Source organism: Anolis carolinensis, chromosome 2, assembly GCF_035594765.1.
Source record: "Anolis carolinensis isolate JA03-04 chromosome 2, rAnoCar3.1.pri, whole genome shotgun sequence".
Taxonomy (NCBI): Eukaryota; Metazoa; Chordata; class Lepidosauria; order Squamata; family Dactyloidae; genus Anolis; species Anolis carolinensis.
This window is the reverse complement of record NC_085842.1, coordinates 122248522-122262415: the sequence shown is the minus strand read 5'-3', so window position 1 is coordinate 122262415 and position 13894 is coordinate 122248522. Positions and strand designations below refer to the sequence as shown.

The 13894-nt window shown below is 41.3% G+C and overlaps 1 protein-coding gene across 15 annotated transcripts in view; it reads left to right on the top strand.

Moving 5' to 3' along the window:
• Nucleotides 1-13894, top strand: part of tenm2 (teneurin transmembrane protein 2) — a 1150537-nt gene that overhangs the window by 459071 nt on the left and 677572 nt on the right. For 2 of the 15 annotated variants that reach the window (XM_062973911.1, XM_062973909.1), the window contains exon 1: nucleotides 1632-7072. The exons of the other annotated variants lie outside the window; for them this stretch is intronic. In XM_062973911.1, the coding sequence (XP_062829981.1) occupies nucleotides 7024-7072 (49 nt within the window). In that variant the 5' untranslated portion in view covers nucleotides 1632-7023. Of the gene's footprint in view, nucleotides 1-1631; nucleotides 7073-13894 lie in introns of those variants that run through there. 15 annotated transcript variants of the gene reach the window in all.

Below are 13894 nucleotides of genomic sequence, written 5' to 3'. Positions count from 1 at the left end.
TCTAGTGATTCTACAGGGGAAAGTAAATATTTGAAGAAATACAAACTTTTTTTTTGATTTAATGTTGTTCCTGCTCTGCACTCTATAGCCAGGTGTTTTTTTTTGACAAGATAGGTTACTTTCAGCAGACATTTATGAGAAAGCCCATGATTAAAAAGTTATGATTCAGTACTGTGATCTTATCTAGCATATTTCATAGCTACACAATATGAATTTTTAATCAAATGCCTGGGTTTCTATTGGCTGAGTTAGCAAATGCTGTCATCAAACTATGACTAAGAGGCTATCCAAACTGCAGAATTATAGCAGTTTGGCATTGCTTTAACTGCCATGGCTTCATCCTATGGGATCCCATGATTGTAGGTTGTTGTGGCACCAGAGCTCTCTGAGAGAGAGGAGTAAATAGCTGCAGATCCCAGAATTCGAGAGCATTGAGCTGTTGCAGTCAAAGTGGTGTCAAACCTCTATAATTCTGCAGTGTGGATACAACTTTGGTGATCTGTCTCTTTAAGGAAATCTACATATTCTTTCAGCAACCCCATATTTACAAAGGTAGTGCCAGGTAGGGTCTTTGGTGTGGGGTGTTGGGATTCTTGTGCTTGTTGATTCTCCCTTATAGATGCCTTCATTGATTGGTTTTCCCTCAACTAACCTTATATCCACTTCCGGAGTCCAGTCGTGGTGACTGGCAATTTGAAATGATGTCTGAATATGTGCTTGGAAGAATTGCTAAATAGGTTGCATTCAGTTCCTCTCTTCAATTCTGCCTGTCGTGACTGACTGTCTGCATTTCAGTAGGAAGAATTGTGAATCAAGGTGTTTGGCTTCTAAAATATAACTCTGTTTTTAAAGGAAATAATAGAAGATGTTAAGTTATCAATTGAAACGTGAAGTAAATGCAGTATATAAATCTGGTCCAAGTCTTGATGGGGGCTTTATGCTTTCACTCTCAGGTAAAACCAGCTCACACAAAGAGGTTTCAGAGAACTTCTGACAAAAGCTTTCTCCGGCAGGTTCAAACCATTGACAGCACTTTCAGAATGGGGCTCAGGCAGAGATCCGTTCCCCTCTCATCCATCGGCAGCTTTACTTCCCTCTCCAGCTCCACAGAGCGATGTCGGTGAAGGGTTTTGCTGCTTTGGCTCTCAGGAGGGTTATGGCCTTTGTTCAGCTGCCTTCTGCCCTCAACTCACCTTTTTCTGTGATTCGACAAATGTGTCAAACACAGCATCTCATGCACTTTAAGTACAGGTTGAACATCTCTTGTCCAAAATGCTTGAGGCCAAAAGTGTTTTGGATTTCAGATTTTTTTTCCAGGTTTTTGAATTCTTGTATTTGCATATACATACAAAATGAGATCTCTTGGAAATGAGACCTAAATCTAATGCAACATTTCATTTGTGTTTTATGTATACCTTATCCTCATAGCCTGAAGGTACACAATATTTTTAAATAATTTTGTGCGTGAAAGAAAATTTGTGCACACTTGAACCATTAAAAAACAAAGGTGACACTATCTCAGCCATCCATGTGGACCATTTTGGATTTTGCAATTTCAGAATTCTGAATAAGTGATGTTCAACTTGTACTTTGGGGCAAAATCACATATATCAAAAAATCTATCATATATTTTCAGAGTATTGTCTTCTAATGAAGCAACTGTGCACTTTGGGAGGAAATATTTTGCCATTAATGTATTCATGACAAGCCATTGCTTTGTCCATTAATACCTTATATCTGCATGCTATTATTCCACCTTGATTTTGTTATGATTAAGAACTCTAGGTAAACAATTTAGTGGTGTTTCCTTTTTCATCCCATTAAAAAAAAAAAGATAAAGATGCCTGGTGGTCTTTGGGTAAAATGCAAAAACTATTATTTTGTTTACTACTCAAATCAGCCAAGATGTAGATTAATTAACATTTGTCCTCTACTGCCTTTCAAGTTAAAGAATACACTGTTCAAGCCCTGATTGAAAGATAAATGAAAGACAGGACATGAAACAATGGTTACGTGAAATCCTATTACAGGTTGATGTACCTAATTCTAAGGAACTAGCTGGGGATTCTGGGATTTCCTATCTGCAGGGGGAGAATTAGGCTTAAATCGGTGAATCTGTACTTCACGGCATTTACCTGGGGCCATGTACTTTGCATAGTCAGACAGTTAAATTCAGCTTTCAAGTGTATTGAAAGGGCTCAATATCTATCTAGTGCCGTGAATAAATGCCACTTCTTACACAGTTACAGGCAGTCAGTATTCCACTTGAATAATAATAATGAGGTATCGTGCTGCTGGGCATGATAGAGGTATACCTTGGCCAACAAATCTGGTTCATTGGTCAGCTCCAAAGTTGAGTAACTTAGCAGAAATTCTGCTATAATTCTGGTCATAAAACCAATAGCTCGTCCCTGCACTTTTGGCAAATTGCATGTTTGATAAGTCTAACCCCCTAATTTTTTTTAAACCATGCATCATAGCTTCAATCTCTAGAAAGGCTGTAGAAATGAAAGAGTTTGTAGTTGGCGAGAGCATGAAGAGAGAGAAGCAGGAGGTCTTTCTCTTAACTGTTTAACTTGCCTTATAATTGGCTTTGCAAAGGTGATGGGGAGAGAAAGCTTTGATTAGTTGTTTCCCTAGAGCTAAGGAAACTTATATGAAGCTTGGGCTTGAAACCAATTATTTACATTTCCATGGAAAATGTCATTATTAGTAAATTTTGCTCTCTAATAGTTATTCTAATGTGCTGTGGGATAGCTTTGCATGGCTCAGTAATGATGTCGAAGGAATTTTAACTCAAAGCACATTTTTGAAAGGTGGAGGGGGGAATAATCTGAATGCATTCATCTAGCACAGAACATCATTGGGGAAGCTCATAATCCCCTTTCTCACCAAGGTAATTTATTGTTATGGCCAGGGCTGACCAAGAAAGAAATCCTCTGATTGTAGCACAAAGGGTTAAACTCTTGTACAGGCAGGAATCCTGACCAAAAGGTTGGTGGTTTGAATCCGGGGAGTGGGGTGAGCTCCTGCCTGTCAGCTCCAACTTCCCATGTGGGGACATGAGAGAAGCCTCCCAAAGAATGATAAAACATCTGGGCATCCCCTGAATGACATCCTTGCAGATGGCCAATTACACACCAAAAGTGACCTGCAGTTTCTCAGGTTATTCCTGATAAAAAAAAAGCCCAACGCTAAAAAAAAGTCAACTCATTGTCTGGCCACTGTCAAAAAGCAAATCCTAAATTTTATAACCAGTAGTCTCTGATCAACATTCTGGTAAAAGTGCTAATATGGTGTTATTGTACATAGAACATTGATATGATCCCCTTATATGTAGCACCACTGAAGGGTGAGAGGCCATCTTTTTGACAGGTGACTTGGTCATCTCTTTGGACAAGTGCCAATCAGGCAATTAATTAAATTTGAAGTGCTCATATCTGAGTGCTGGAAACCAGGGACAGAGTTGGGATTATTGGCTTTATGTTGGTACCTTGCTGTCCTTCAACTTAAACAGCCTCCTTATTTTAACTGATGCTGATTAATATTAAGATTCCAAATGTGGTATTTGATGATGAGAATAATCATACTAAAGCTTGGATATAGGCTCAGGATTTCAACATAAGCTTGTCTCTTTCAGGATCCTCTTTGGATCTGGTTTTCTGCAATAAGGTAATGCGCTGCAATTGGGAAAGCTTATTGTGATTCTACTAGTATGGAACCTCTTGGGCACCTAGTTATCTCTGCAGAGTGAAAGACAGAAGAGAAAATGTGATGTTCTGTGGAAGACAAGAAATCTAGGTCTCATGGGGACTTTTCTGCAAGATTTAGTCAAAGGTCCTGCTGAAGGATTGGTCTGTATGTGGGATAACCCAGGCTGTCAATATGATTGCTAGCAAAGGTCCTTAAATAAGTCAAAGAGTCCTGTCAACTCCTTGGTATTCTTATGATCAAAGAAAGATGAAAAGACAGGGTTGCTGTGATTAGAATGTGAACGGCCAAAGACCAGCAGAAGCAGGGAAGTAGTTTGCACAAATCTGCCCAGCTGAGGCCATTTTATTTGTGATTGGGTGGAGGACTGGTCTTCTTGATGTAAGGTCCAGTGTGCAAGAGCTGTACACTGAGTAAGTGGTGTGTAGATACTTGCCTCTGTTCTGGTTTACATGCAATGATTTTAATGAAGTCCAAATGTGGATGGAACTAGATTACAATCTCGTAACTTCTTATGGAGACTTTTCAACTTATACAGCCTGAGGAGACAGACAAACTGCATGGAAATGTGTGGCCTTCCTCCTTGCTTGTCTTGGCTATTGAGCAGGTCCAGGATGGTCAGTGTGACTTTGATGTTTGTCATTATCCCCTTGTAGGAGGAGACAGTGAAAGTAAATATACATGTAACTGATTTGTATAATTACAATCCATGTCTGTTCTTCCACGTGGGGCAAGGAGTTGTTATGTGGTGCCTTCAGACAGTGTTCATGGTACTGAGTATTTAGACCAGTTTCGATCCAGTCTTATACCCAGGTTTGGGATAGAAACACCATGTTAAATGACATATTATGAACAAAGATATTAGCTCTCCTGGATGTCAGTATTATTAGTCATGACTGGACTGTCTATCCAGCGGTAATCAATCCTTCTGGAAAGTAGCAATAGGAAATAATTGATTTATAGGGTTCTTTTTTATTCCCTGTACCTTTAAAATATTGGCATGAAGCTGCTGGGGAAAGTCATCTGAAAATTTGGACAGAGATCTCATCAATGTAAGAATGACACTCAGCTGTACCTTTCATTCCCACTTATCCATCTGAGGGAAATCATGAAAAGTGGTTGAATCATTCTCCGGAGGAGGTTGTGGGATGGCTGCAGTTGCACAAACTGTAACCGAATCCAGCAACATGAAGGTACTGTAGGTGGAGAACATATGACTATGGCTGGACACTTGTCTTAGTTTTGGATGCACTCCTTCTGAGGGACCAAGCCCCCAGACTTGGTATTAATGGAACCATCTTAGGTAATGCTTTGTTTTTAATCAGCTTGTGCTGATTATCAGTTGTCCGTGTGCTAGTGATGTCTTGACTGGTTAACTACAATACCCTTTATATGGAATGGCCTTTTAAAAACGATATAAGAATATCACAGATGACACAACATATCTGTTTAAGAACTTCATAGGTGAAAAGTGGTTGAACTGCAAGGCCTCATTATTACATTGTTTTCCAAGCCAGTGACCCAGTTTTGCCATTAAGCTTTGCCATCCTAAACATTTTTGAAGGACTGACCCATGTCAACTTGCCTTCTCTCTGAGGGCCCTTCCACACAGCCACATCAAGACAGAAAATCCCACCGTATCTGCTTTGAACTGGGTTATCCGAGTCCACACTGCCATATATTCCAGTTCAAAGCAGAAAATGTGGGATTTTATTCAGCTGCGTGGAAGAGGCCTGAGATGAGCATCAGAGGCTGTGGTTTTGCTTTTGGGTGAAGGAGGAGTTGGATTGAAAGGCCCAAGGGAGAATGGCTCATTTGTTGTCATGATCTGCATTTTACAATCTACCCTCAAATATGTGTGCAGCTGATTTTATGATGGCAGAAATGTCTAAAAATATGGATAGCATGGAGAGAGTGGAGAAGGAAAGATCCCCCCCCCCCCCATCATCCACACCTTAAGGCAGGCCTGGGCAAATTTGGGCCCTTCTTCCCACCACGGCTTGCCCAGGTTGTAGGGTTTCTTCCCCTAACTAGAAATGTGGCGATGGTATGCTGTGGGAGAGCTTTTCCCCCTATTTGATCCCTGAAATGATCAAGGGCCTGGAGAACAAGTCCTATGAGGAGTGGCTTAAAGAGCTGGGCATGTTTAGCCTGCAGAAGAGAAGGCTGAGAGGAGACATAGAAGTCATAGAGAGGAGGGAGCAGGCTTGTTTTCCGCTGCCCTGGAGACTAGGAAGCAGAAGGATGGCTTCAAACTACAGCCGTGGTTCGTCAACCTGTGGGTTCCCAGACGTTATGGCCTTCAACTCCCAGAAATCCTAACAGCTGGTAAACTGGCTGGGATTCCTGGGAGTTGTAGGCTAAAACAGATTGAGAACCAACTACAGGAAAGGAGATTCTGCCTGAACATTAGGAAGAACTTAATCAGCAGTGGAACTCTCTGCCTTGGCGTGAGGTGGAGGCTTTTAAGCAGAGGCTGGATGGCCATCTGTCAGGGGTGCTTTGAATGCGATTTTCCTCCTTCTTGGCAGGGGGTTGGACTGGATGGCCCACAAGGTCTCTCCCAACTCTATGCTTCTCTTTGTTGTGGAATGGGCTCCAAGGGTCAAGCTGATTCCTCAAAGGAGAAGAGATCCCTTCAGGAGATCTGCTCTCAACGCGGGGGCGGAGGGCGGATGGGCACCTTGCTCTCCAGGACTGGCGCGCCTCACTTTTTTTCTTTCTTTCAGCGCAAGGAGGGGAAAAATCCCGGTGTGAAGAGCGAGGACTGCCTCCTCCTCCTCCTCCCCCCCCCTCCTGAACGAGAGGCACGGCGGCGCTCCCGGTGCAAATGCAATTAGCGGCATTAGGCGTGCGCGGAGGCTTTTGTTTCCCGGCGGCAGTTTGTCAGGAGCCCTAAGTAGCCCTCCATCTGCCGCCGCGGACGCCTCTCTCTCTCTCTCTCTCTCTCAGCTGGAAGGGCCCTGCTGCGGGGAAGCGAGGAGGGAGGAAGGGAGGGAGGGAAGAAGGAAGGCGGGGCGGAGCAGCGGCGCAGGTGAGGCGGGCGAGCGAGCGAGCGAGCGGGCAACCAGGCAGGCACATGGTCGCAGCCGCCACAGAGAAGCAGCCGTGAAGCCCCGAAGCCCCCTCGCCGCCCCCTTCTCTCTCTCCTCGAGGCTGGATCGCGGGCCAGAGTAGGCACCGCGGCGGCGGCGGCGGCGAAACTCCTCACTTTCCCGAAGAGGCGGTGAGGGACTTAGCCGTGCAAACCCGGGGGCGGCGGCGGCGGAGGAGGAGGAGGAGGAGAAGGAAGAGGCGGCGGGGAGGCTCGCGATGCTTCACCCCGCCGCCAGCAAGGGAAGGAAGGCGCCCGGAGAGGCAGGTAAGCCCGGGGCAGGGAAGGGCTCCCCTTCTCCCTCCGGGGCTCCTTTTGTCTGCCGGGCGAAGGGCCCGCGGGGATGGCGAGGCGTCGGTTGCGATTGCGGCTGCTGGTCCGGCTCCCAGGCTCCGGATCAGCCCCGAGGAAGGTCGGGGCGCGGGCGGACAAGCGAGGCGCAGCCGCGGAGGGTCGGTGGGCCCTCGGATCCTTCTGGGAGGGAGCGAAGGGAGGAAGGAAGGAAGGAAGGAAGGGTGGGCAACCTCCCCTCAAAGGGAAAGTGGGATGGTTCCCGAAGTTCCGCGCTGCCCGGGGTTCCTCTCCCATTGTCTTTGACTCCTGGTCTGCGTGTATAGGGAAGAAGAAGAGGAGTTTCCTCCCAAGGACAGCCCCAACTTCGTCGAGATGGATGGGGTTCTTTGCCTCCTTGTCTTGCCTCTGCTCCTTTCCCTTCCAACGAACTAGATCTAGTTTATTGAAGAAAGCAGAGGCAGAGATGTGCCTCCTCGTTTAAACTGGAGAGAGGAAATCCAAGTATAGGCAGAAAAAGGTGCTGAAAACCGTGCCGGTGCCTTTCTGTGGAGTCAACGTACTTGGGAGGGAAATGATGGTGGCAATGTGTTGTCCAAGGCTTTCTTTCATGACTTGAATCACTGGGTTGCTGTGAGTTTTCCGGGCTGTATGGCCATGTTCCAAAAACATTCTCTCCTGACTGTAAAGCTCTAAAATCAGGACAGTGAATAAAGAACGCCACTCAGAAAACAGATGCATTCTACAATCAATGAATCAATCAGGGCCAGCTAACACATCCCAACAAAGGATTCCCCCAGACATTAAACAGCCAGACCTTGAAACTGAAAGGCTAATCAAGGTGGCCAGTTGAAACACTCACACCTGTTTCCAACAGACAAGAGCTCTTTCTCCCACCCTGGACCTTCCACAAATATATAAACCCCACTTCCCTACTTTCCAACAGACTTCACAACCTGCCATAGATGCCGGTGAAACATCAGGAGAAAATGCTTATGGAACATGGCCATACAGCCCAGAAAATTCACAGCAACCTGATAGTAGCAATGTCAGCAAGAGTACTGTGAAATTAAAAGTAACATTTCGAGCACAGCAAAACCACAACAGAAAAACCCACCCCCATCCTTGTGACTGTGTTCTGTTCTTCAATTTAAAAAGCTCACTTCTCCTGTTGTACTGAACCGGAGACTTTGCAAAAGGTGGGACAATGAGCTGCAGAGCATCTGACAAGAATGGAAGCCCAAGAGCTCCTGCCGGCTTCCCATCAATAGACAGACATGGAAGCGCCGGCTCTCCTGATCTGGCCGTGTCCAGTCCTGGAGCCATTTCTCATAGGAAAGCTGCTTTTTGTAACAGAAAGAATGAGCAGAGATGGGAACCAGGCTGAAACTGAATGCTTTGCCCAATGTTCAAAGTTGGGCATGGCTTATTGCACTTTAAACTTCTTCAGTGTGTGCACTGGAGAAACAACCAATTAATCTTTGAAGTTATTTTGAGAGAGGGAAAGGCTTTCATTTTGCTTTGCTGCACATTAGATTCAGCACAGAGATGGCCTTTAAGGTCTTTTATAGGAGAGCCCTGAAGAATTTCCTAACCAGAAGCAAGTCTTGAACAACAGTGTCAATAAAATTAAAACTAGTCTGCAAGAATGTACATTTCAAATCTCTGGAAATAAGGATCCAGGAAGTTCAAGGCTGTACATCATGCTAATCCAAGCCCAATGACAATATAGTACAGCCTCTGTTTCCAAATCAAATGTCACTTCATTCATGGCTCTGCCTCCCCTTGGCTCTCCTCCTCTGCCGCCCTTTTTTGGCAGATGCTAACTTGCTTCTTCTCAACATTAACAGTGTGATTAATATGAATTGAAGCATTTAACAGATAATCCAGTAGATGCTGCTGTAGAGCAAAGGAAACATCATTTTATTTGTTGGAGGGAAAAGGTGGGGAGAGCGCAGAGAGCCTTGCAAAGGGAATATAAAAACTCAAGGAAAAAAATCTTAAACATTGCTGATCCTGCGTATGGAGCCTGCTGATTGAAGAGTAATGTGAGATCATTACATTTCCAAACCATTCTATAGGGTGTTATTAAAACCAGAGCCACACTTACTGGAATGATCACAGCTCTGCTCGACACATAGCACGTCTGCTATTTTAAATTGTAAAATCGGTTTACTGTACATTACTATGCAGAACATTTCATCACTGAATACTAAAGCCCTTTAACATGCAAATTTCCTCAGAGGAAGAGCTGAGACGGCACACTCTCACAAGAATAATGCCCAGATTCATTATTTAAAAAATGTGCCTGGCTTGCCAATGCAGAGTAAAATATTAAGAAATTAAAAACCTTACAGCCCCTAAATTAATAAAACGGAAATTCACTAATGGTTGTCGTCTTGGTGAATATTTAGTGCTTAACAGAGTGGCCTGTAGAACAATCAGAAGGCATCAATTGTTAACTGGGAAGGATCCTTATCCATAAATATTAAAAATGACTATGTGAGACTGTCAGTGGAATATAAAATGGAGTGAGAATCACAAAATGTAGGATTTAATATGAGAAAGGATAAAAAAAAGAAGAAATGTGTGTGTGTATATATATTTCATCCAGTGTTTCCTTGTGCTGCATTCCTGTGCTAGTGATCAGTGATAACATGACAAAGCAAACCCAGAGAGTTTCAATGTACAGCCACTTACTGTTGCAATTCCGGGCAACCACTGACCTCTATCTGTGGAAATATTTATTTTTGACAATGGTCACCAAACTTATCAGATTCCAGCTTCAAAAACGGTTAAGAATGATTTAAGATAGGACAGAACCATACTTAAAATACAAGAATCTCTTGCTTGTCTAAAGATTTTCATTGTGATTCCTGTGTAGTTAGCATCCTTCCATTTTTTGGCTGAAGAAGTTGTTGGATCACAGATACATCTTCTTGATAGTGCTTGTTTACCAAGGCCTTTGTTTGTTTGGGGATTTTTTGACATACAATATTGTCCTTATTTTGCTCCTATTGTCATCAGTAAAGTGTTCACTTGAAATTGCAAATATTCTGTTACCTTGGAGCTTGTTAAACTAGCTCTGTGGAGGATTTTTGGCAACTTTTATCTTCACATGCACAGTTTCAGAAAGCCAGTTCTAATCCAAAAAGATGCTAGTGGTTTAATATAGATCTGGGCAGTGAGGGATATATGTATTTAAACAAGTTGAATTTCAGTTAATGTCCTCTTTAGTGGTGTCTCTTCTGAGGTGGATTTCCTCCACCCAACCCACCCCCCCAAAAAATCACATTTTACCTCTTAATCTTACAAAGAAAGTGGGCTATATTAATTACTTATTCATTTTTAGTAGTAGAAATCGCTTTGATTTGGTTTGGTTTCTGGTGTGTTTATTACTTTGTATCATGTATCATTCATTTCTTATTCTAGCTCTCCCTTACAAATTCATAGAGAATTTCCAAGAGAAAAAAGACCTATTTAAATTGTTGGCATGATAAAGTTCTGAATATTTAATTGATTATTCATAGATTGTGTTGGTAATTCCAGACACATGCCTAAATCAAGGCTCACATAACAATAAAATATATTAAGCATATTTTAGCATGTGTCTGTGTGTAAATATGACAGCTTAGTGAGGCACTTATTTTTTGAAAGATGAGAATATCTACTTGCAATAGTTGTTGATAACGTTCTGTTACTCATGTTTATATTGTGCTGAGTCTAGTGATTTCTGTATTATGAGGCAAACATGTATTCCAGCTATTACATGATATAAATCAATAGTATCCTATTAATTTAATCCCCACTTTTGATCTTCACCTATTAACTCAAATAAAACTTGCTAATGGAATGGCACAAATGAAAAGGGTACTTCTTCATAGCATACGCACAATAGCTTTACATTTTAAATTAATTTTTAAAAGCTCCTCAAGGACTTTGGGCTTATATATTACCTTTTGAACACTTGTGGTTTTGAACACTTGTGTTTACTTGTGTGGAGCTTTTTAAACGTCAAAAGATGCAGTTAATATTTTCAGTTTGTTACATACGCAAAACTTGTATTCCGGTGGTGTTTCATGTCTGTTTACAGTTCATGTAAAATTTACATCATACATGAGGGTATTCATTATGATGTAAAAATCTGTAAGAACCTCATGCAAAGGAAACTACTGCATAGTTTTTGAATCTAGTCTTTCCTGAATAATTAATTGTACCATGTTTCAAATTATTGTTCATTTAATTTGTAAATGAAAGTGCTCTTCAATTTTTTTTGTTTTGTTTGGTGGCAACAATATACTTCTCAGTATTAAGCTATACCTAAGTAAAATTTCAGAGCAGTGACGTTTGCGATTATGGCTTGCTAATATTCAGAATGTATGTTTAGCTGAAAATGATCATCAGCAACGTATTCATCAGAGTTCTTTTCACATAGATATGACTAAACACATATTTCATTCATTCATCTCAATTGCATTTACTGTACATTTTGATTTAAGTAATTAGAAAGGTCTTTTGTATAACTTACCACCCTTATACTTTGATTGATTTATATTTATTTCAAACAAGCATAGAAATATAATCTGACATATATTGCCTAAATAGTTTGGGATATCAACAACCTTCCTTTTGGGAAAAGCTATATTAGAGGATTTGTTAAAAACTCAGTGTGACGTCTCTCAATATTTATCTTTAGTTGATAATTGGTACCAGAAAGGGCCCATAGATGCCATCAAAGCATCAAGGCAGAGACTAGCATGAGATCTTACCATTTCTGTAAAAAACAAACAAACTGTAAAACAAAAATATAAAAATGCTCACATGCGGACATGTTTCCTTTACTCATACCTTGATGCGATCTTCAATACAATATATAAATTCTTTGATTCTTAAAATTTAAGAAATATCATTTTTAGCAATGCTGAAGAACTTGAAGTTCTGCTACTCATCAATGCTATACTAAGCAAAATGTAGAGCATACAAAATTAACATACTTCTATTATGTAAATCCTTTATCCAATGCGGAAGAGAATAAATGTTTTAAATGTAACCATACCTTGATGTATTTCAAAACCTGTGCAGTATATTAATAAATTACTTCAAATTAATAGTGTATAAATGTATATTAGGTGTTGGTTAACTTAGTGATTATATACAAATGTGTGTGCATATCTATCCAGATGATCACACACAGTCTCTAGAGGTCAGTAGACTGTAAGGAATGGACATCATTCTCTGCCATGGGGCCTACATCCCAGTTCTCACCATCTTAGGAAAGAGAAAGATGCTTCAAATGAGTAAAATCATTAATCAGAGTTACCAAAGAGTTGCTTAGAGAGTGTCATGTTTGTCATGTTGCAGAAATTAATTTAAATTGATTGTTTCAGGCAATAGCCTTATAATATTAATATATATAAGAGAGAAAGAGAGAGAGAGAGAACTGTGAAAAAACACAAGTTGAATATCCCTTAACCAGAATTCCAGAATCTGAAATTCTCCAAAATTGTCCACATTGGTGGCTGAGATAGTGAAACCTTTCTTTTCTGTTGGTTCAATGTACATAAACTTTTTTTAGGAACGAAATTATTAAAAAATATTGTGTATAAACACAACTTTAGGCTATGTGTGCAAGATATATATGAAACAAACAATTTCCTGTTTAGATTGGATTCCCCCCTACATGACATACCATTATGCATATGCAAGTATTCCAAAATCGGTACTGTTCCATTATCCAGGCGGAGGCCAAAAGGGGGCGCCAGACAGAGAAGGCTAGTCCTTTTTACAGGAAGGAGGGGGTTTGAAGGAGTAAAACCATTTCCCCCTGTTTTTCTGTTATTCCCCCCACCCATGTCACTATCATGGAAATAATCTTTGTTTATGAAATGGGAAGTGTGGCGGGGGAATAACCAGCAAAAAATGGGCAAAACGGTTTTCCTCCTTCCACTTCCCCCCCCCAAATAAAATAGACTATCCTTCTCTATCTAGTGCCCCCTGTTATCTTCCAGATAATAAAACAATACTCCAAAATCTTTTTTAAAAATCCAAACTCCAGAACACTCCTGAACTCAAGCATTTTGGACAAGGGATATTCAACCTGTAGGAGTTCTGGTTTTTTGTTTGGTTTTTGTAATCTGATCTCTCTCTCTCTCTCTCTCTCTCTCTCTCTCTCTCTCTCTCTCTCTCCCTCCCTCCCTCCCTCCCTCCCTCCCCCCCCCCCCAAAAAAAAGCCCTGTTGAATGAATTACTGGAGTTTTAAAAAAGCAACGGGGATGAGAAAGACTTTTGAAAGTTCTTTAAAAATGTGGAAGGATAATTAGGGACCATTGGTGAACTAGTTTTTGTTTTATTTCACACATTAATTGAAGGGTTATACTTTTATCTTTAAACTGTTTTATGGTTTCACAATGTTTACTTGCAGGTTGGACTGAGAGAGACTTAATAAAATCCACCTCTTATGGGGCAGAGATTTGGAATGGAGGCTGTCATTCTTCTGTGATAAGCACAGCAATAGATTGAAGGTTTTTTTTTTTCAGAGTGCCAAGATAGGGATCAATTGTGCAGGCAATTATTATTCATAACCATTATAATGTGGGCGGGAATTTCACAGCCCTCAAGAAACTGTTGGATTGGAACGTCCAGCACTCTTCAACATTGGCAATGCTGGTTAGGGATGTGATATCTGCCTTTTATCAATTAATCTACCATAGTGCTATCATTCTTATATATAAGAAAGAGTGACAGTCTTATTACTTTTTAAAAAATACCACTGTACTAATACATTCTGTGATGTTAGAA